The sequence below is a fragment of the Brassica napus genome, chromosome C7 (assembly GCF_020379485.1).
Source record: "Brassica napus cultivar Da-Ae chromosome C7, Da-Ae, whole genome shotgun sequence".
NCBI classification, from domain to species: Eukaryota; Viridiplantae; Streptophyta; class Magnoliopsida; order Brassicales; family Brassicaceae; genus Brassica; species Brassica napus.
Window position 1 is genome coordinate 33,070,324 of NC_063450.1, and position 24,269 is coordinate 33,094,592.

The 24,269-nt window shown below is 34.4% G+C and overlaps 4 protein-coding genes and 1 long non-coding RNA gene across 6 annotated transcripts; 2 read left to right on the forward strand and 3 right to left on the reverse strand.

Annotated features, from left to right (window-relative positions):
- The first annotated feature begins 1,331 nt into the window (after positions 1–1,331).
- Positions 1,332–3,034, forward strand: LOC106381601 (uncharacterized protein At4g04775-like). The gene is made up of 2 exons (XM_013821518.3): positions 1,332–2,312; positions 2,395–3,034. The coding sequence occupies exons 1-2, from the start codon at positions 2,139–2,141 to the stop codon at positions 2,683–2,685; spliced, it is 465 nt and encodes a 154-aa protein (XP_013676972.1). The 5' UTR covers positions 1,332–2,138; the 3' UTR covers positions 2,686–3,034.
- LOC106381586 lies at positions 2,808–6,534 on the reverse strand. 2 transcript variants are annotated; one of them, XM_048762352.1, is made up of 3 exons: positions 4,178–6,534; positions 3,682–4,096; positions 2,808–3,607 (listed from the first exon to the last, which is right to left on the reverse strand). In XM_048762352.1, exons 1-3 carry the CDS (start codon positions 5,213–5,215, stop codon positions 3,237–3,239), a joined length of 1,824 nt encoding a protein of 607 aa, XP_048618309.1. In that variant the 5' UTR covers positions 5,216–6,534; the 3' UTR covers positions 2,808–3,236. The 2 variants fall into 2 exon arrangements, with proteins under 2 accessions (XP_048618309.1, XP_048618308.1); XM_048762351.1 differs by having other exon boundaries at positions 3,682–6,534.
- Positions 6,535–7,579: 1,045 nt separating this feature from the next.
- LOC125589819 lies at positions 7,580–8,539 on the forward strand. The gene has a single exon (XM_048762354.1). The coding sequence runs from the start codon at positions 7,580–7,582 to the stop codon at positions 8,537–8,539; it is 960 nt and encodes a 319-aa protein (XP_048618311.1).
- Positions 8,540–15,275: 6,736 nt separating this feature from the next.
- On the reverse strand, positions 15,276–16,948 carry LOC106379430. Its single transcript, XR_001276038.3, has 2 exons — positions 16,053–16,948; positions 15,276–15,925 (listed from the first exon to the last, which is right to left on the reverse strand). It is a non-coding gene; the product is annotated as an uncharacterized LOC106379430 (long non-coding RNA).
- A 3,500-nt stretch (positions 16,949–20,448) lies between these two features.
- Positions 20,449–22,461, reverse strand: BNAC07G18340D. Its single transcript, XM_013819382.3, has 2 exons — positions 21,115–22,461; positions 20,449–21,018 (listed from the first exon to the last, which is right to left on the reverse strand). Exons 1-2 carry the CDS (start codon positions 21,291–21,293, stop codon positions 20,601–20,603), a joined length of 597 nt encoding a protein of 198 aa, XP_013674836.1. The 5' UTR covers positions 21,294–22,461; the 3' UTR covers positions 20,449–20,600.
- Positions 22,462–24,269: the final 1,808 nt, after the last annotated feature.

Genomic DNA, 24,269 nt, shown 5'->3' on the forward strand with positions numbered 1-24,269 from the left:
TTCTTAAATAAGATATTTAAAAGTCGGTTTTTAGCATTTTTAGTTAAAAGTAAAGAGACAGTTTCTTATATTCTGCTAAAAATTTCACCTTAAGAACTTTTTATTAATCATGGTCAAATAAACAGAAGAGCTCTAGAAGAACTTAGAAATGGATCGTTAGTAATTAACCTTGAAAACTGTGCTTGTTAACTCCGAACAGACAAGAACTCCTAAGCCACAAGGCGGAAAAACGACTTATTCATGACCGCACTATGAAACCAGAGAAAATACATACCCAAACAATATTAACGTGCCAAAACATTCCTAAACTAAATAAGAATTTGAATTGCATACCTAAACTCATAATAAATAGCTAAAACATGCATATAGCCGGTTATATGATGATTTGGACTATTTTTTTAAAAAAAATTTGTAGTTTAGTCCCTATAATTCTATTTTTTGTTAATATGCCTTAAATAACTTAAATAATCAAATTTATCGTATTTATAATTTTAATTTGAAAAGTACAATTTTATTTTTTTTACCAGATTTTAATTAAATTTAATTATTTATCAGAAATTTAGATAGTTATCATATACAATATATTAATTAATTTAGTTATCAAAGTATGTTAACTACCTTATTAAAACATGAGAATTAATTATAAATAATCTTACTCATATGTAATAATTACAAGAAATAGCACTCAATTTATATTTATATAAAATTTTATTTACAAATATAGTCATTCAAATTTTAATCAAAATAACTAAAAATACTCTTTAGAAATTTGATCTTACAGTAGAGATCTTTAATAATATTACCCTTACTTAATAAAAAGAAAAGAATGGCTAGTTAACCAAAAATAGTTTCAAACACAACATCTCAAGAAAACAAATATCGCACAAAACCACTAGACCATATTACATTAATTTTATTTTGCTACAAAATTAGTATGTAATATTAATAATACACAAAAAGTTTACAAAACTATTTCCCGATTAATTTTCGTATAATTACCAAATAATTTATTCGGCGCTAGGTTAGGGTCAAGCGCACACATTATGCCTAGTGTAATTAACATTGGTTTTGATAACTACAAACAAAAATTACAAATTTTTAATTTTATTTATATTATATATATCACGCAAGCACATAATAAGATTTGCAACTAAAATAACCTAAGGAAATATAAAAAAATATTTTATAAACTTTAAGAACTAGTGAGATTAAACCAGACTTTAAATTATGATATTGTTTTTATGTTGTTTTCTATTTATTTAAATTTTTTGTACCAAATATTACAATATGAAATAATAATAAAAATAATATATTTATATTATTAAATCAATTTTATTTGATAAAAAATATTTCTATTTTATATATCACCATATATTAAAATTTATTTCCAATTTTGAAATTATAAATAAGGCCAATTAGATGATTTTAATTATTTGTGGTACTTTACAAACAAATAAAATGATAAAAACTAAAAGATAATAATTTAAAAAAATAAATCAATATATTTTAAAATGGACTGACACGTGTCAGTTACGAAACATATTTTAGTTATTTATTATGAGTTTAGGTATGCAATTCAAATTACTATTTAGTTTATGAATGTTTTGACACGTTAATATTGTTGGGGCATTTATTTTTTTGGCTTCGAGCATAGATATTAGATAAGCAGTTTTCCCACCGCAGGGCCCACAACTGTGATTAAAGTGGACTGGCGATCTATTTCCCCACCGGAACTATGGTGTCGCACTATTTCTCCATCAAACTATTGTCTCGTTTCATTTCCCCACCAAACGAAAGTTAAATATCTATATACCCACCATATCAAAGTTAAATATCTCTTTTCCCACCCGACCAATTTCGATGGTTAAATGTCGAAACCCCAGTACCAAACCATCAAACCTCCGTTAGTAAACCGAAGGAAAACCCAAATATTGTTAAACCGGACCTATATCTCGGTGATAACCCGACACAACGGTCAAAAATCCCAAATCTAAAAAATCCCAAATTGATAAGAACCCTAGAAAAAACTGTATAATGTGAATCTCAGAGTTCTTCTTCTTCTTTTCTTATTGTCGAGTGCTTTTTGCTTTTTGTTCTTAATCTCTTCTCACTTTGTGTTAATTTTCAGATCTAAAGCCATGAGTAACGTGTCTGGAGCTTCTAGTGGTTCGTCAAGTGGACGTTCTGGAGGCAGAGTGTTTGGTGTGCCGAGAATTTGTCATTGTGGGGTTCAAATAATGGAATTGGTTTCTAAATCCAGCAACAATCCGTACCGGCGTTACTATCGTTGCGGATATGCTGTATCTAAGAAGGTAATTTGATTAATCCTTGCTTCTTCTTCATTGTATTAGTTAATGTTTTCTTTTCATAATTTTTTGTCTAAATAATGCACAGCTCTCGAATGACAACCACACTTTCAAGTGGGTCGATGAGGCTTATTTAGATGAGATAGAGGCATTAAAAATGAAAAATGCTTCACTTGCGGCAAAACTGGAGACAGTTACAATGGAGAGGAATGAGTTTGAGAGAATAGTGTTTGAGAATGTGCAAATGAAGCTTGAAAAGGAGATTTTCGAGAGAGTTGAAGAGGCTTTGGTTGAATCATCTTCTACGATGAAGAAAATGATGGTTGTTGTAGTTGTTTTGTGTATGGTCATGGTTGGGTTTAGTAAGCTCTTTGGTTGAAAAGGTTTATATAGGAATGACCTTTGTTTTAGTAATCTTATGTTTTGTGTGTTTGATCATTGTGGTTTGTGTACAAGCTTCTAGTTGCAGTAACAAAGATAATATGAAGTGCAAAACAAAGATAGATAAATGTCATTACATTACATGGATCCAAGACCATTAAGTTCAAAACCAAAGATATATGTCATTACATAGCTGTCGAAAATTAAGTTCAAAACAAAAGATAATAGATGCCATTACATATCAAATCATTCAAGCTTGAGAAACACTAGCTTGAGTGAGAGTTCCTTGTGAGGATTCACCTGCAGTTTGAGATGTGCTTACCGGTACCGAATCATCATGCTTGCCCTGCTTTGTATGCCACCTCGAGTTGTGATTAGCCTTACCACAAATGGCACAATGCATAGTCCTTTTCTTGGCTTTTGGTAGCTTCTTGGTTGGTGACTCATTCACACCTCTTTTCCTTGTCTTATCCGCTTTGGTGAGCTTCTTCTTCTTCTTCCCTGTTTCTTTCCCTCGTTCTCCCTCTGTTTCTTCCCCTTGTTCATCCTCTAAGGTGGAGCATGTACATCAGGAGCATCTGTTTTGGGCCAAAACATAGAACCCCGGACTGGAACAATTCCATCTGTGTAGTTTCTTCTCCACTTAGCCGTGCGAAACCACTCACAAACAAAGTCTGACGGATCAACCTTTAACTTCAGCATCACACCATATGCATGCTTACATGGAATTCCAGTGATGTCGAACTTTCTGCACGAACAAGTTCTTTTCTCCAAATGGACACGATGAGTATGGCCATTCAATCTTGAGTCAAAGTAGCCTTTAACGCTTCTTCTAACAACACATTTGTTGGCTCCGTCTTTAAAGGGCTTATCAACAAGAGCCTTAGCGAGAACTCTCTGCACATATGGTGTACATTTTCCTGACAAAGAGAGAGCCAATTAAGTTAACTGAATTTATATTTTTTAGATATTAGAAGTATTGAAAAAAACTTACCTTGGTGTTCATGAGATTCTCTGGATCTTGTGGCTATACGCACCATAGCAAGTCTTGCTATTGTTTCGAGCATATGCACAAATGACTTCTCTCTTGCCTTGTTGATGGAGCTGTTAAAGGACTCTGTCGAGTTGTTCTCCACATCTTCGCAGTAATTTCCCAGCTTGAAGAAAGCTCGGCACCAACTCCTCGGATTTGTAGCCATAACATCTGTATACACACCTGTATCGTAGCAACTTAACCTGTCCAAGTTTTGCTGATACTTTGCTTCATTGTAGCTCCATGCTACACTCCATATGTAAGACTTCATCTGTTTTTTGTTGCCATGTTTCTTCTTCAAATTCCCGTAGATGTGTCTTACACACTTCCGATGCTCCATCTTAGGCAACTCTATCTTAATAGCTCTGATCAATCCCTGATACAGAACCACAAAATTAATCAAACAACAACATAAAGAAACAGTGATTTCAATCAAAAAAAAAAACAAAAAACTTACCGGGCTACGGTCTGAGACAGCAATGTAATTGTCACCATCCTTTAGATCCAAATCAACCTTCAGTTTTTGCATAAACCATTGCCAATTCTCGTTATTTTCCACCTTTACAACAGCCCAAGCTATAGGATAAATTGCATTGTTTGCATCTCTACCTAAAGCAACCAATAACTGTCCCTTGATTCTTTCTTTGAGAAAGCAACCATCAAGTCCTATCAATGGCCTACAACTCTCCTTCCAAGTATTCCTTAGGGCGTCAAAGCAAATATAGATTCGATTGAAGACATCTTGACCTTCATCATTCTGGAACGTGTCTACTTCAACAGAAGAACCAGGATTTGATTCTACTATCTCGGCAGCATAATCTTTAAGGCGTGCAAACTGTTGATCATGTTCACTCTTAATCCACTTCAAAGCTTTATTCCTACCAGCTTGACACTGAGGCCTAGACACACTAATAGACCAATTTGCCATGATCAATTCCTCGATCTTCATAGGCATATAGTATGCCGGCTCTTCACGGATCTTGTTCACAAACAACCTAGCTATCACAGGGACCTTCACCATCTCACACTCTCCATTAACCTCACATGTATGGTTATCTACAAACAACCTAACTCTCCAAATTTTATCCTTCGGAAGGATCGAAGCATAAATTTTCCAGCCACAAGCTTCATCATTCTCACCAAGACCAGCACATTCGAAACCAAGCTTATCCTTATCATACCTGTATTGTCTGATATTGCAGCGAGTCCTAAGAGCATAATCGAGGACTCTGTCTTTGAAAGCCACACCATTGAAGAATGTCTGGTCTCGGTACAAATGCCCATCACCACGGCGTATATGCGTCCTCATTCTCTGTGGGGCTTCAGGATCTTCTTCTTCCTCATTATCTTCATCACTCTCAGGCAAGACGTCATGCTGAATTGGCGGCTCACTCACGAAATTTTGCAACAATTCGTCGAGTTCAAACTCTTCTCGCTCAACTTCTTCATCATCAATTTCGAACTCTCCTTCGCCGATTATAGGTACTACAGACATGGTAAACACGAATTCAATCGATTTCCTGTTGTTTTCTCTCAGGAATTCTATCCCACTCTCTCTATTTCACGTTCTAGGGTTCTTGGGTTTTTGATTTGGGGATTTTTTGGGTTTAGATAGATTAGGATGTTTAAGTCGGGTTAAAATAATTAAGTTCGGTTAAGTCGAGATTCGGTATGAGTAACCCGTCTTAACCAAACTAATAAACCAACTCAACATGGTTTTATGTGGATTTGAATGTTTAATTTTTGTCGGGTGGGGAAAGAGATATTTAACTTTGATATGGTGGGTATATAGATATTTAACTTTCGTTTGGTGGGGAAATGAAACGAGGCAATAGTTTGATGGAGAAATAGTGCGACACCATAGTTCCGGTGGAGAAATAGATCGCCAGCCCGATTAAAGTAGGGCTGGGTTCGTGAGTCAACCCGTCCCGCATGACCCGCCAACCCGCGGATCGACTCTATTTTTTAAACTCAAAATTCCGACCCGCATAACCCGCGAAAGAAAAATCGTAAACCCGCACCCACGCCGTTAAGATTGCGGGTAACCCGCGGGGCCCGCATATAATATTAAATTTAATAAATAATTATTTTTATTATCAATTAATTACTTTGTATAATAAAAATTATACATTTATAATTTAAATTATATAATTTTCATTAATTTATATATTTTTTTACATATTTTTATTTTTATTTTTATTTATTTTAAAAAAAAATTAGAAAAAAATAATATTTTCTTTTTATTTTGCGGGTCGGCGGGTACCCGCGACTCAAATTTGGTTGACCCGCACCCGCCCCGCTAAAAATCGACTCAACCAGCACCCGTACCCGCACCCGCATGCTGAAATTTGTAAATCGATCGATCCGCACCCGTCCCGCGGCGGATCAAACGGGGCGGAACCCGCGGGTAATGACCCAAATTCCCAGCACTAGATTAAAGCAACACCAAAAGAAGATTATTCAAATTATAGGAAACTCTGCCACTAACGGTGTGTTGATGACATCAGAGAGAGAGAGTATAAACGAAACCAGGGGTCTAGAGGATTAAAGCGTTTAGCCTTGCGTGACTTTTAAAATTAAAACCAAGGTTTAAAGTAATTTTTGGGTAAAGGAAAAAGAATCAGATTGACAAAAATAAACCTGTTATAAGATAAACTTTGAAATGATCTTCCACTCCTTTACCAACTCAAGCACTATGATCATCTACTCATCAAGCACTATGATCATCTACTCATCAAGCACTATGATCACCCACTCATTTACCAAATCAAGCACCATATTTGATATTTTATGTATTGTTGCTCACTATAAATACCATCACTCATCTCACTCTTTTGTACACAATTACATCTTCTTCTTCTTCCTTATAATAAACTATTTCTCTCATATTAAGTGTTATTTGCTTCCTACGGGTATTGAATTCTACTCTTATTTAAATTTCCCGATACTATAAATTATAAGTTATTTCATAACACGTTATCAGCACGATCACTCTGCGATTTGGTAAAATTTATTTGTATCATTTATACCCTGTTATAATGGTCGGTATACCGCCTCTACTATTATTTATATCATGTTATAATGGCCGGAATACCGCCTATATTATTTACTAGTAATTTAATTTATTTATTGGTCGGCCGAGCCGCCTTATATCCTGTTTATTATTTATTGGTCGGCCGAGCCGCCTTATATCCTGTTTATTATTTATTGGTCGGCCGAGCCGCCTTATATCCTGTTTATTATTTATTGGTCGGCTGAGCCGCCTTATATTCTGTTTATTATTAATTGGTCGGCCGAGCCGCCGTATAATTTATTTATTATTCTGCATTGATCGGCTGAGCCGTCGCATGATTTGTTGTCATATAACATAAATATTTCATTGTCATAATTTTTCACTTTTATGAAATTTTATAGATTTGATTGACCGTTTAATACGATATTTTCAGACTAATTTTTGGTGCACTCGATTTAACCCCAACGGTCACAAAGAAAATTTTTCAAAAATTTCCCCTTTCTCCAACGGTCATGAACAGTAATTTTCATCTATAAATACAACTCATTTTCACTCCATTTCATCATCCAAAACATTTCATCTTCTCTCAAAAATTTCAAATCGCTCTCCTCCATTTTTCATTTCAAGAAAGATGATTCGCGCACTTTTGTTTTTATGTGCCATTTTTATTTGTGTTTCTATTTATGGTTCATTCGTTGGAGAATTTACTCCGAGTGAATTTAAGATGAATATCGGTTTAATTTTATTTACATCGCTTCTCCTTGTAATTGCTTGTATGATTAATGTAAACGGTTTTTAAATTATGAAGTTCTAATAAAATTACTATTTTGTGTTTTAGAAATACAAATGGCAAACATCGAGAAACTCCAGTTCCCGGCTCTAAAAGTAACCGGCGAAAACTATGTCAGATGGGTCACAAATGTGAAACCTTATCTTGTAATAAAAAAGATATCTGAAGCTATAAAAGTCGGTAACAAATCGCCACCCGAGCATATAGCCGAGGCGATAATCTTCCTGAAGAAGCACTTAGATGAGAATCTAACTCACGACTATGGAGACGTTGAGGACCCAGCTGTACTATGGCAAGCCTTGAAAGACAGATTCGATAATCAAAAGGAAATCAATCTCCCTCACGCTCTTGAAGAGTGGAAAACCCTGAGGTTTCAGGATTTCCAAAGGGTTAGAGATTACAATTCCACTATCTTGAGGATAGTTGCACAATTAAAATATTGTGGTAACCCTGTCACCGAAGCAGAAATGCTTGACAAGACATACAATACCTTCCACAAAGAACACAACGTCTTATCCCGAATTTACAGAAAATGTGGGTACACCAAATTTTCTGAATTGATGGTAACACTCATGTTGGCTGAAAAGAACGATGAGTTACTAATCAAAAACCATAATTCCCGACCCACGGGAGCCAAGGCATTTCCCGAAGTGAATGCTACGGCGGTAGAATATTCGGGAAGGAGAAACCATACCAATCGAGGTCGTGGTCGGCGTTTCAACAACAAACGTGGAAAGCCTTACTATCCTAAAAGTATTAGATCTAACAAATGGGTTAGATCTGAACAACCTCATAAAGGCAAAGAAACCGAAGAGGATACCACAAAGAAAAGTGAGACTGTATGTTACAGATGTGGATGTAAAGGACATTGGTCCCGTACCTGTCGTACTCCCCCACATTTGTGCAAGTTATATCAAGAATCCATAAAAGGAAAGGCTAAAGAGGTGAACCTCACGGAAAACGTTGAAGGGACCTCATACCTTGAATCCTCTGATTTCGCAAATGAGCTGGACTAGAATACTCTTGAAGAGTACGGAAATGTTTCTAATAAGACTGCTGAATAGTCCTCATTTGTAATGTATAATAATTATGTTTTCAAAGAATAATGTTGTTTTAACAACAATATTTGTATAATTATTGTGTGTTTTCTTTATATAATCAATGAATAAATTTCACGTTTCACTTTTATTTAATGTTTATGATAATTTCAGAAATGGATCAAAATACTAATGGAGCAAAATCCAAGAAACGGATTCGTGAAATATGCATACCAGATAGTGGAACAACGCACACTATTCTGAGACAAAAGAGATATTTCTCTGATATAAAACCGACAAGAATTGTCGTCAATACAATATCAGGTCCTGCAGACGTGATTGAAGGAACTGGTAAAGCAAACTTTACTTTGCCGAATGGAACAAAATTTTCCATAAATAATGCTTTATACTCTCCGAGTTCTAAAAGGAATTTGTTGAGTTTTAAAGACATATATCTTCACGGATATGATACTCAGTCTGCAACTGAGGATGGAAAGAAATACATGTATGTAATTTCTGAAAAATGTGGCAGAAAACACATATTGGAAAAGTTTCCAGAACTTCCTTCGGGATTACATCATACTTATATCGATGAGATCGAATCAAATCTTGTAGTAAAACGGAACCCAGAAGAGTTCACGTTATGGCATGATCGCCTTGGCCACCCAGGCACTACAATGATGCGTAAAATCATAGAAAGTTCACATGGTCATCCATTGAAAATCCAGGAGATTTCTCAAGGGAATAAAATGACATGTGTTGCATGTTCTCTAGGAAAATTGATCGTAAGGCCATCGCCAACCAAAATCGATAAAGAATCACCAAAGTTCCTTGAAAGAATTCAAGGTGATATATGTGGACCGATACATCCACCATGTGGACCATTCCACTATTTTATGGTATTAATTGACGCATCCAGTAGATGGTCACACGTTTGTCTATTATCATCTCGAAATGTGGCATTTGCGAGATTTCTAACTCAGATAATCAAACTGCGAGCACAGTTTCCTGATTATACTATTAAAAGAGTTAGACTAGACAACGCTGGTGAATTCACATCCCAAGCATTCAATGACTATTGTATGGTAATGGGAATTGAAGTTGAACATTCGGTTGCTCATGTTCATACGCAAAATGGTTTGGCTGAATCTTTAATTAAGCGTCTGCAATTGATTGCAAGACCATTGATCATGAGATCAAAACTTCCAACCTCTGTATGGGGACATGCCATTTTGCATGCAGAAGCACTCATTCGGATCAGACCGAGTGCATACCATAAGTATTCTCCACTACAGTTAGCGTTTGGTCGAGAACCAAACATTTCCCACTTTAGAATCTTTGGTTGTGCGGTATATGTGCCTGTAGCACCACCACAACGAACAAAGATGGGACCACAAAGAAGGTTGGGAATATATGTTGGTTGTGATTCTCCATCAATTATAAGATACCTAGAACCACAGACTGGTGACGTCTTTACAGCACGTTTTGCTGATTGTCATTTTGACGAAAATGTATTCCCAGTTCTAGGGGGAGAAAACAAAAATGTTGGAAGTGATATAAAATGGAGTGTACCATCATTGTTATATCTTGATCCTCCTTCTAAAGAGTCAGAACTAGAAGTTCGACGAATTATGCATTTACAGAGTATAGCTAACCAGCTACCTGATGCATTTGCAGATACCAAGACGGTAACTAAATCTCATATACCAGCTGCAAATGCTCCTGCTCGTATCAAAATGCCAAATGAACAAGAAAAGGAGGATGACACACGAGAGCCAAAAACACGCCTGAAGCGTGGTAGACCTGCTGGTTCTAAGGATAAGAATCCTAGGAAACAGAAGAAAGCTGAAATATATGATGCACCCAAAATAGCAGAAAATATTTTGGAAGAAATAAATGATAAGGACTCTGATGAATCAGAGCATCATGAATCGAAAGATAATCATGAGATTTCTATTAATTACATCCATAATAAAAGGATATGGAATAGAAATGAACAAAATGACCTTGATGATGCTTTCTCATATATCGTGTCAAGTGAGGTAAATGAAGATACCGATGATCCAGAACCGAAATCCATATATGAATGTCAAAAGAGACATGATTGGAATAAATGGAAAGAAGCAATACAAATCGAACTTGATTCGCTTAACAAACGAAAAGTGTTTGGATCTATTGTACTCACACCTGAAGATGTGAGACCAGTTGGGTACAGATGGATTTTCGTTCGAAAACGAAATGAGAAAAATGAGATTACAAGGTATAAAGCTCGCCTTGTAGCCCAAGGATTTTCTCAAAGACCTGGTATTGATTATGAGGAAACATATTCTCCTGTAATGGATGCGATCACATTTAGATTCCTGATGAGTCTAGCCGCTGATAAAAATCTTGAGATGCGTCTCATGGATGTTGTTACAGCTTATCTATACGGATCATTAGATACTGATATCTACATGAAAATCCCTGATGGATTTAAAATGCCAGAAGCATTAAGTTCCAAACCTAAAGAGTTATGTGCAATAAAATTGCAAAGATCATTATATGGGTTAAAACAATCTGGACGTATGTGGTACAATCGTCTCAGTGAACATTTAACAAAAGAAGGATATGTGAATGATCCTATATGCCCATGTGTTTTCATCAAGAAAACAACATCCGGATTTGTGATAATCGCGGTATATGTTGATGATCTAAATATTATTGGAACTCAAAAAGAAATACAAAAGGCATCAGACTATCTCAAAGGAGAATTTGAGATGAAAGATCTTGGACAGACACAGTATTGTCTTGGCCTACAAATAGAACATTCACAAAATGGTATATTTGTGCATCAATCCACATACACTAAAAGAGTGTTGAAACGATTTAACATGGATAAATCAACTCCTCTTAGCACCCCAATGGTCGTTAGATCACTTAACATTGAAAGTGATCCATTTCGACCACCTGAGGAAAAAGAAGAGATACTTGGTCCGGAAGTACCATATCTAAGTGCAATTGGAGCGTTGATGTACCTTGCAAATTGTACACGGCCTGATATATCATTCACTGTTAATCTTCTAGCAAGATTTAGCTCATCTCCAACACGAAGACATTGGAATGGAATTAAACATGTCTTTCGTTACCTACAAGGGACTATTGATTTAGGCTTATTTTACCCTAAAGATTCAAATGGTCAAATGGTTGGTTTTGCAGATGCAGGATATCTTTCAGATCCACACAAAGCCCGATCGCAAACAGGATATGTTTTTACGATCGGAGGCACTGCTATATCTTGGCGTTCTCAGAAACAAACGCTTGTGGCTACCTCTTCAAATCATGCTGAGATCATCGCACTCCATGAAGCAAGTAAAGAATGTGTATGGCTAAGATCAATAAGCCAACACATTTGTTCAAGTAGTGGGATTGACAAAAGTACGGGGCCAACTATTCTATATGAAGACAATGCAGCATGTGTTGCTCAAACGAAGGAAGGATATATCAAAAGTGATAGAACAAAACATATACATCCAAAGTTCTTCTCATACACTCAAGAGCTCGAGAAGAAGAAAGAGATTGAAGTAAGATATGTCCGATCATGCGACAATGCAGCCGACCTCTTCACAAAATCACTCCCTACTTCGGTATTCAGAAAACATGTCCATAACATTGGAATGCGTCATCAGAAGGATCTATGACTGCTCAATCGAGGGGGAGCTTACGTAGTTGTACTCTTTTTACCTAACTATGGTTTTTCCCATTGGGTTTTCCTAGAAAGGTTTTTAACGAGGCAACAAAGACATTAAGCGAGAGCGGAGAGTGACACCGGTCCCCAAGGAGAGTGTTACGAAACTTAATACAAGATGGATGATCAAGGGGGAGTGTTATAAGATAAACTTTGAAATGATCCTCCACTCCTTTACCAACTCAAGCACTATGATCATCTACTCATCAAGCACTATGATCATCTACTCATCAAGCACTATGATCACCCACTCATTTACCAAATCAAGCACCATCTTTGATATTTTATGTATTGTTGCTCACTATAAATACCATCACTCATCTCACTCTTTTGTACACAATTACATCTTCTTCTTCTTCCTTATAATAAACTATTTCTCTCATATTAAGTGTTATTTGCTTCCTACGGGTATTGAATTCTACTCTTATTTAAATTTCCCGATACTATAAATTATAAGTTATTTCATAACAAAACCCATATTCTCTCAACAGTCCAAACAAAGTATTTCGAGTGCAACTACATCTTTCTCCACGTCTGTTTTTTTTTTTTTTTTAACTAATCTCCAGTTTTATTATGTCACTAGATTTTGATCCGCACTTTCAAAACGCGGAACTAAATTTTGTTGACAAAATTATTAACTCATATATTTATTCACTAATATGTTTGTATAACCTGTCTTAGAATTGATAGAAATTTTTTATAAGAATTTGGATAGATATTCTTAAAGTTTTTAGTTTTTTGTTAAGTTTCCGGAATATTTTAGAAACTATATACATTTTTGTCAACATTTTAGAAACTATATTCAAATTGTAATTAAACATCTAAAGAATATTAAATTTCCAATCAAAAAGGAAAAAGATAAGTAATCAATCAATTAGGTAGTAGAAAGCTCTGAGCTCAAAAAAAAAGATTATGGGCTTTATATAAATTTAATTTAATAAATAATTTTTTGCAATTTTTCTTCCTTGTCTTATTTAAATTAATAAGAATCATCTTTCCAATTTATTTAAATTGTATGTTTTGATTAAAATATAAGAAAATTATCATCGTTTAGAAGAATACATAATAATTACCATAGTTACATAAGTGTTATACAAAGTAAACTCATAAAGTTAAGTACAAAAAAAAAAAAAGTAAACTCATAAAGTATGATGATAAATGAAAATGTAACTATATTATGTATCATCAATTTTATAAAAGAGCCAATTTACATCCACTTTTTCTTAGCTCAAAGACATTAAACGAAGTATGTTAGCAGACTCGCAATCTTTTATAACATCATTGACTAATCCCACGATATGAACATATATGACTGCGCAAAAAATATTTTTCTAAGTAATATATAAGTATAAAAGTAAGATGGATTAGACTTCTATGTATTAGAGTATTATTTAGGTGACAATATGGGATCAAAATATAAGAGCAAGGTGGATTAGATTTCTAATCGTAATATCAATTTTTTAAATGTAGTGCAATTGGTTTTTCGGTGATTAAACGTGTCACATAGGTAGATTATAATTATAAATTAGAACTATAATAACTCACAAAAAAAAATATGGAAAATATTAATTATCATAAATATAGAGAATATTCTGTTGTTTAATTTAAATAAATAATATTTATATTAAAATTAGATGCCAGTGGCATACCATTGTAAATATGATGAAAAGCAAAAGCATAGATTTTGTTTTAATAGTATAGATTCACCAAAAAGATTCTCTCTGTCATATACATTAACTTGTTAATACTGGGGGTGATTGGTAGTTGTTTTAGGTGCTGTCTACATTCCTATTTATTTCTAAAGCACCAAATTCAGAGCAATCAAGCTTTAAATTTTTTTTTGAAACCACAACTGTAGAAATAAACTATAGCTGTACAAGTGCTCTGCAGAGCCAAATATCCAAAGCAATTTTTTAATGCTTTCATAAAATTCTACAGCAATAAAATTTAAAACCACAGCAAAAAATCTGTAGATTTTTTTCTACAGCAAAAATTTGAGAAATTCTTGGGGTCACCCCCTATGGTGAACCTTTAAATTCATCAACCAATAGTGTTTGGGTATTTGATATTTGATATCTTTTATAAAAGGAAACAAAATTGAATTTCCAAATAACATTATATTTTTAAATAAAACAATAAAATACATAAAAATAGTTACAAAAAATAAATAAATAAATATTGTTAAACCGTTAGTAAAATACTAAATCCTATACCCTAAATCATAAACTCCAAACCCTAAATTATAAACCTTAAATCTTGGATAAACCGTAAACCATTGGAAAATTTTAAATCCTAAATCATACATTAAAAACTAATTCTTAATAACCCTAAACCCTAATCACTAAACCCTTGGATAAACCCTGAACCCTTGGATAAATCATAAACTCTAAATCAAAAATATTTAAAATTAAACCCAAGAGTTTATGATTTATCCAAGGGTTCAGAGTTTACCCAAGGGTTTAGGGTTTAGTGATTAGGATTTAGGGTTTAGTGTTATTAAAATTTAGTTTTTAATGTATGATTTAGGGTTTAAGATTTTCCAACGGTTTAGAGTTTATCCAAAGTTTAAGGTTTAACGTTTAGGGTTTAGGATTTAGGGTATAAGATTTAGTATTTTGCTGAAGACTTAACAATATTAATTAATTTATTTTTTGTAACTATTTTTATGTATTTTATTATTTTATTTTAAAAATATAATCTAATTTGGATATTCAATTTTATTTCCTTTTTTAAAAGATATCAAATATTAAATACTCAAACACTATTGGATGGTAACGGTGAACCCAAGAATTTTTCCAAAAAATTTTAAAGCTACCGCCGTTACCAATCGGACCCACTATATATGCTAATACTATATATGCTTCTGTGCAATAACTTGTTTCTATATTTACACTATCCAAAAATGACACAAAAACAACATCCAAAAAGGAAACTATTAATATTATTCGAAATAGACCATCATCGAAACCAAAACGAATCTGAAAAAGTGGAAATCAACTTCAATTTCTATTAAAAATTCTTCAAAACTTGCAAAACCTCCTATTTGGAACCATAATAAACTCTGAATCTGACAACATCATGAACCTTCTTACCGAACAAGATTCAATTTCGATTTCTATGGTTTCTAAACAAACCAAAAACCTGAAAATCAAATTCAGATGACAAAGGTAAACTCAGAGATTCAATAGAAGGAACTTACCTGCGACACCAACCTATGCCAATATAGATGCAGAATAAACACTGAAATTTCTCAACACCCCATTAAGCATAAAGCTTCGAGATTCAGAATCAACACATCTATAGATCAAGTGGGCATCGCAAAAATCTAGATCAATGAACCAATGAATATCTTTAACCTATGGAGATTACAAATACAAGATCTATAGCTAAGAAACACCTTAGATCCTGAAATTTCAAGAACATAGCCATTAGTCCTCAAGCTTCAAAACTAATTAAAAGATTGGAAAAGAAGAATAAATCCCAATTACAAGATATTTGATGAGTGTGTCAGATCTGAAAGTTGTAGACTTTTTTTCTTTCACGTCGGACTCGGATTCACTTGATACAAGGCGGGATCCGATCCCTGCTCACAAGCCAACCATGAAAAGCCACGTGGCAGTGTCAGCCAATCAGTTCCCGACCTGCACCAAGCGAATCAGAGGCCGCCGTAACATATTTGGTCGGTCATCCTACTCCTCCTCGGACCTTCTCTTCTCTCTCTCTCAATTGAAAAGACAGAAAGAAGAAAGAGAGATAGAGAACAGTTACCATATCTGGCAAAAATATCGTGGATAGGTTAGCCTCCATTGATGTGTATTTAATGCGAATGACAGACCATTCATGTATAGACGCATGTCTTCTTGGAAAAGTCTTCTCCTTTCGCACCAGTCGTGTTTCCCGAGATTTTAACTAGAATTGGTTTGAGAAAAGAAAAGTAAGTACTATTATTACGCGAACTCTCACGTTACTCACGTGGAACGGTTGTTTTTTTTTTTTTGCTGAAACCTGTGGAACGGTTGTTTGAACTATGTTTTGGTTTATTTAGGTTTGTAATCTTGTTTTGTATTATCCTATTATGTTAAGTTAAAAAATAATCCAGTAAAAATGTTAATCGTGACAAAAGGAATTACTTCGGGTTGCTTCCACAAGAAAAATAACTTCTGATAAAAATTTCGTTTCCAAGCATTATTCTCAACGTAGTCTTATTCGGTAATCATGCCAAACCTTATAGCATCTTTGAGTTATTACTTCATTTTTTACTCTAAAAAAGTGCACCACCCAAATTGAGTTAAGTTTTACTCCAATATATTATTCCATTTTTACTTCAAAAATAATATTCTAAAATGATTATATTTTATTTTATCAACAATTGTAAATAATACCTTATACTTATACAATTTTACGAATTAACCCCAACTATTTTATGTTTACAAAAATTACTTGAAATATAAATTATTTAAATTAAATATTTATTATTAAGAACTACAATAAATCATTAAAAAGACAATATATATGTTGGTTCAATAATGATCATTAGAACATTTTTCTCACAAATGATCAACTAATGCATTTTGTAATGAAAGATGAGCTTCTTTGTGTATGATATTCCTAAATCGAGCAAGAAAATTTTATTAATTTTGAAATTGTAAATAATAGCTTATTAATTATTTATGTTTGTTTTTAAAAAAAAATATTTTATTCACATTTATATAAAATTATTAAATAATCCTTTTGTGAAATATCCTATTTTATTTCATATTATTATATTATTTTTAAATATTATTTAAATAAAAAATAAAAACATTAAAGATTCAAAGGACCATTTTATAAATAAAAATATTCAACTCCAAAATGGAGTAATATGTAAGATTATTCCATAAATGGAGTAACCCTAGCCATTATTTTATTTTGGAGTTGAAAATGGAGTAGAGTTAAAAAAAGATTTTATTGCAAAATGATATTTGGATTAGAAAATAGAGTAGGATTGGAGATGTTCTTAGGACTGGGCTCTGGTCTAGGCCAAAACATCGTTAAGTCTAGCGTTTTCTAAGTCTAAGATCAAACAAGCAATAAAAGGAGAATATGCTCAACAAATAGGGTGTCCACGTAGGATTATTAATCCCAGCCAATGATAGAGCTTCATCTCTCCACATCATCACCGCACATCATCAAGTCTATCCACGTCATCAAGTGGGTCCCAGCAATAAATAAAAAACTTGCAACGATCAATTTGAAACGATGAAGACAATGTATTATCAGTCAATTATTTCACCACTAATTGCTACTTTTAATGCCAGGAGAAAAGAAAGACCGAAAGAGAAAATAAAACGTTTAAGATACACAGAACAAATAAAAAACAAAATAAATCGAAAGACACATAATTTACTGCTACTATTACTCCTTTTCAGAGGCAAAAATCCTTGATTTTCGTAGTTATCTCAGTCTATCTCTTTTTTTTTTTTTTGAGAAAATCTCAGTAGTTCCACCATTTCCTCGCTGGCTTTTTCTCCTTTTTAGCAAGAACAATTGTTTATGGCGTTCTAATTAGAGTAGCAATTTCTATAGATTTCATTGCTTAGCTGCAAGTCTAATTTAAGTTTTTCTCCTTGAGATCTCTTTTTTTTTTTTGAGAAAATCTCAGTCTATCTCCTTTATTCATATTTTGAAACCAAACCTCTAATTTAAGTTTTTTTGTGTATTCAATTTTATAGTTCATGGAGATTTCTACAAACATCGAAAGTGAGGATACCAGGAGATATGGGATCAATGGAGAATGTTCACTCCTCTGCTAGCGATTCTTTAATATGGGGTTTCAGCATAATAATTAATAAGTATCGTCATGACCAAACTAATCTTCCACGTAATATAAATCTCAGCATTCAATAGATGACATTTTGTATGTTTAATTCTTTCTTTTGGTATGAGGAATTTGTTACTGTACTTTTTAGGTTTATATGGTGGAGATTGTCGACCAAGAGGAAGCTAGAATTTTGCTTCAATGGCATGTATTGTATAAGGTACGAAAGTTTCAGATCTCTCTGATATTTTCACTTTCTGGACTCTGTGGCATTACTCATTGCATATATAAAATATGTGGAATCAGGAATATGTGGAAGAGGAGGCCAAATTAAAAGTTGGTGCAGCTGCGAACCAACAAGAAAAACAAACAAAGGTACATATACAAATTTCGCGATAATATATGACTATCTATCTTCTGTCTTCCCTTTGTTGTAGTCACTTGGAGTCAGAGAATCTAATGAATCCAGCTTAGTGTTTCAGTGTATACAATGGGATCTTAATATATGTTTCAGTATATATATATATATATATGTGTATATTTCAGTCTGATTAATATATAAGTTTGGGGTTGGTTAATATATAAGAGGAAGAAGTTGGTTTGGAAGTTTCTGTTACACCAAGTGGCTCGACAATGTATGTGGCTTCCATTATATCCGTGGACCTGGCCACATCAACTAACATGAGGCACGTTTGATATGTTCTTTAAAAACATAAAAGAACTGCACATGAGTTTTGGGTTAATTTATTATATGTTGGTAGTTTGATATTACGTTGAATATGAAGAATGGTAAGCTTGATTGGTTATTTTTCAGGTTCCTTACTTTAGTCCTAGAGACTAAGAAAATGGCGTCCGCCGCAAGCAGTTTGTCTGCTAAGGAGAGGAGAGAGCAAGCAGCTGCAGCTAGAGGTACGACATTGTCTAATTCCGGGTCATCGGAAAAATCTCAGCTTGGTTCTATGGGTGAGTTTACAACTCTTTCTGGCAAAAATTCTCTTCGTGTTTCTACTAATCTGTTGCTTACTGATATCAAAGTTTCAAACTTTCTATTGCATTCAGCTTTATGTTGTAATCCTGTGAACTACATCAGTAGACTAGAGAAATATTGGTAGAAGGGTTTTTGTTTGTACAGTGAGTTAAGAATCTTTGAGTTTTTGTTTTGATTTGGTTGTAGGGAAAACTGGGCAAATCTTTACGCCGCATATAGTTAATATAGCTTCTGGTGAGGTATGTCTTATTAGCTTGATTGTGTTTACAGCTAACATTACATTTTTGTTCTCTCACTTTCGATTATATTATTCCCCGATTATGATATGATCCTTCTTTTGTTTTTTAATTCCTTGGTTAGGTTATGATCCTAACCAAGACCGATTACTTTCATGATCTGGCTCAGTCGAAGATTTTCTCCTTCCCCTTCTTCAAACTCCGATTATTTGCAAGAAGATTTAAATTGAAGGAATTTTCCGATGCTGAATCTTGCCAAATAGATTTAGTTCTTTAGCTTTTCTATTAACATGTATATTTTTTTCGTCCAGCTTATGTTATATATGTTGCTGTAAAGAAAAGAAGAACCTTGGGGGTGCATTCTTGACTTTATTTGTAATACAACATGCGAACAAATATTTGTAAGTTTCTGATCCTAGCTCAGTTTGTGTGATTGATGCTTTGTGTCTACATGATTTCCTTGAAGATAATGTTTACAATACCAAGACTTGAGAATGTTGGAAAAACCCGTTTGCAAACGCAGTCGTGAGTGAATGTTGAATTTTTCTATCATGTGTTTTTGTTGTTTGAAACATGGTTGTGTTTTTATTTATCCTGCAAACTAAGGCTCACTGGGAAAGAGTTTATAATTTGATTTTCTACTATTCATAAAGCTATGACATGATTCTTTCAGATCAAAATGTTGTTATCTCATTACATTAAGTCACGATCACATCGAAACATTAGAAAAATAGTATCACTATGGTGTCCTAAATACCACAATTTTCGAAGCTTATTTGGACTCTTTTTCATGATTATTGTTAACTAAAAATACAAATCTTGCCAAATCAAAAACCACAACATAACACAGCATCACGTACAGATTTTTTGTATAGAGCAACAATAACATCAAAGGCCCTGCGCAAGCGCTGGGGCATGCCCCTAGTACAATTAAAAACTCCTATTTACATGTATAATATAGTACAATTTACCTCCCCCAAAAAGAGGTTAGTAGGTAAGTGCCGTGACGCAAGTGGTTATGCTTTCCACGGCTAAAAGAATATTAAGTTTCGGTAAAGTAACTTCATGTTGTAGAATGAAAAATAAGCTTCCTTCGTGACAAGAAAACTCCAATATCATGACTTTTCTTTTATGTTCTGTATCTTTGGGAGAGAGGGCAAGATTGTTCATTTGATAATATTATGAAACAGTTTATTACATTTATTATAGAAAATAAAAAAACCGGCCCCAAAAATATTTTTAAAAACTAATTAACTAAGTTTAAAAAGAAAAATCAAATGAGAGACAAAGAGTTCCTAATGCTTACGAGAAGAAGTGCAATGAGATGGGATGGAATTGTGATCAGACGGTCTAAACCTAAGCTCACAACTAAGGTTACATTCGAACTTGACCGATCCTACTGGCCCGACTCGCCATCGAGCCTTTGACCCACCTTTAAGTTCGAAAACAATCACATCTTGTTTAATCGCGTAGTCTATGGCTTGCTTCATTTGTGTACTCAATGGTATTGGAGATGACTGAACCACGTAATGAGAGAAAACTGATTTCTCTTTAGCAACTACGAACTCATCCTGTTTTAAATACGCTATTATTTTACCTTCATAGCTTAGCTTAAAATTGGTTTTATCAAACAAAGCAGGAGCCTTAGCATTATCGTTCTCTGCACGAATCACAATCGTTAACTGCGTCTGCATGACTCCAACTATATCGTACCTGGTTCAATAAAAGCAAAGAACACAAGAAACCGATCGTTGATGCTCAAGATTTCAAGAAAAAAGAAAAGGAGGAAGAGTTGTGGAAACCCGTTACTTTAAGAGGTCGAGGTGAGCATACTCAACACTAATGATGGGAACTCGCGGGTGAATGACCAAGTAACCAACAAAGATTACAATGCCACCAATTATCACAGCAATAGAGATGATGGCACAGATGATGCCGGCACACCAGATGAAAGGGCTTGTAGCATGGGTAGATGACAATCTGGGCATTATTATGTGGCTCTTGGACTGGGGTTTTGGTTAAGGATTTAATGAGACAGCATCCAGGCTGGGACCAAGTTCTTGGCTTTTTTGGTGAGATGTATGAGAGAGGATATAGGAACTTAACACTAATTGGTGGAGAAAGCCTTGGTATCTTTCTTTCCCTTGGTGTAAAGGCGAAGATGGGCTCTGCAAGTAACTTACATAATTGTATAAAGCTTTTAGTCATCATAGAGTTTAAGGAATCTTCTAATACAGTGCCTAATGTGCTTTTTCGTTATATATAAAAAGAGAAATTCTTAACTTGTAAGTGTTAAAAATTTGCTTTATGTTTATATGTATATTAGAATATTAAATAACAAAATATAAAAATTAAATAACAAAGCATATGAAGTATTTATCTATATTTGATGGTTTGCATATACCAAAAGGTTCATATTACTTTTGTGTTTCTCTACATGGAGAACCAACATTCTCTCCTGAGGGTTAAGCAAGGAACTTCGAACTTGCCAAAAATGATAATGCCTACAAATCTTGAGATATTGGTTACCATAAAGCTGTTCTTTACCCGAAAGAACTGAACTCCGAAACAGAGTGCTAGAAGTGCGAGTGACCAACCAAGCCATTTTTAGGAAGACAGAACTTCAGATCAGATATGTGTGTTTCTTCCTCGGTAACCATAATCCAAGTTTGGGTAGTAGATGTGGTTGTTATTATTACTATATCCGCCTCTGTAGTTAGTTTGTGCACCGAGATATGCACCCTGACCCGCTTGTGGTTGAAGTGGCCTTTGGAAACGGTTACCAAATGACCGAAATAAGGATGAAGAGAACAAAAAGGTCCATAAAATGAATACTATTTGCAATTTGAGGAAGAAAAGTTTCACAACTTTGGGTCGGTGGATATAGAAAAGATGAAACTTGTGTTAAAAAACGAGGGTGCCTAGCCAAATATTCGGCCTCCTAGGCCCTCAATGTTAAGATACCGATTAAGACCATCTCCAATGATTCAATCTATTTTTCGCTCTAAAATAGAGTAACTCTATAATAGAGTTGGATTATACTCCAATTGTACTCTATTTTAGAGTGAAAAATAGAGTTATGAACAAAAAAATAACTTATTCTATATATAGAGTAAACTCATTTTTTACTCTACTATAGAATGAAAAATAGAGTACTATTGGAACATTTTTATTCTAAACTCTACTTTACAGTGAAAAATAGAGCGGGGTTGGAGGTGTTCTAAGACCAATTCGGTAACTTAATCGGACCACTGAATAATTGGTTGTCTAAATCAAACTAATCGGCCCTTAAGATCAATTAATCAGTTAAACGACAAATTATACTGTGGTCTTATTAAGACCTTCCAAAACTTTCAGTATTAAAACCTTCCAGAGCTAAAAAAGATGAAACGAGAGTTTCTGGATTTGTGTTGTACGAGCGAACACTTGGTTAAGTTGGTTCAGGAAGGCCAGCAAGCGTATTTCCCTAATGAAAACGGAAGCTTCATTCCTCCTCAAAATATAGACCAATTCTAGAGTCTTCTCTTTTCTTAATCATTTATACCCAACAAGTGTCTTTCTGAACATGCTACTCTACGAGATCTTTGTTTTGTTGGCAAGAAACTAATTTACATGTGCTCTGGAAACTGGATGTGTTGGTCAAGTTGATCGCATGAGATTGTATTGAAAATTCACCTTTGTTATAAGCAGTCTGCAACAAGCATATAATAATGTTGATTGCTGCTTGAAATAATAAGTTAATAACTAATATAATGTCAAGAGCTTGAGAAACTGATCATCATAGAAATGAATACTTTTTCCTTCCCTTCTTCACTAGAATCAACTGAACTCTCTTACCTGTGATTAATTTGATTGTTGTTTCTTTCCAAGAAACCCCCATAGTTCACTCTTCTAGAACTTTTCACTCATTGAACTCAATGCTAGAACTAGGATCCGAGACTGCATTGCAAAAAAAAAAAACTATAGCATGTGTTGTAAAAGAACTAAGTTACAATCTCAAGTCACCAAATGATGCCTTGAGCCTTCAAATCCAGAGAGGTTTAAATCCAGAGAGAAACCTCTCTGAACTTGCCTTCAAATGCAGAGACACTCCTCTGATTTGCCTAAGACTTCTCTATGATCTTTTGATACCCCTCAACAACACTCATGGATCTTTATTTATACTCTCCACGTTGCTAACACAGCAACCATCAGCCACGTCAGCTCTAGTATTCGGTATCTATCAATTGTGCATCGCGGAGGATGGTGAAACTGCCTGGTCCATCATACAAGAGGGACACCAGTGGAATATAGCTTGTTTCCTCTGAGTCAGAGGCTCTGACAAAAGAAGGCACCAGTGGACAAGCATTACTTTTGAGTTGCCTGAAATGTTATTTGTCGAACCAATAAGGCTTGCTGGTAATTCTGTCAAGTTTCCAAAGATTAGATGGAGAAGGCTGGAAGGCCCGGCTCAAACTTATGACAGACCCGGGGCTATAGTTAAAAAAGGTCACAAAAGTTATAGGTCCATTTCAAAACCTTGTTTAAATATGGACCCTTTTTGTGTTACAAACAAAAACAAATATGGACCCTTTAAAGTCCACGTGCATTTTTAAACAAACACTGTTCTTCTTCATCAAAAGGACAAAACCTAATTTTTTGTTTCAGACTGTTCTTCTTCACCCGCTGTTATGTTACGTTTCCAGAGATATTTTTTTCTTCTAAATTTTGGGCCCATTTTTTGTAAGAAAAATTAAGCAAAATTTTAGGACCCTGTGCATTTGCACCGTCTGCACAAGCATAAAGCCGATACTCGGTGAATGTGTTGTGGCAGGAACCGGTTTAGTGTTCAAAGCAGGTGTATGGACCACCCATTGTGCTCCTCTCCCTAAACCATAACAACATCATATACTGAAGGCAACTAGCTCATAGCTGGCCTAGCATGAGAGGACTGTAAACAAGTAAAATGGAATAAAACACTGTAA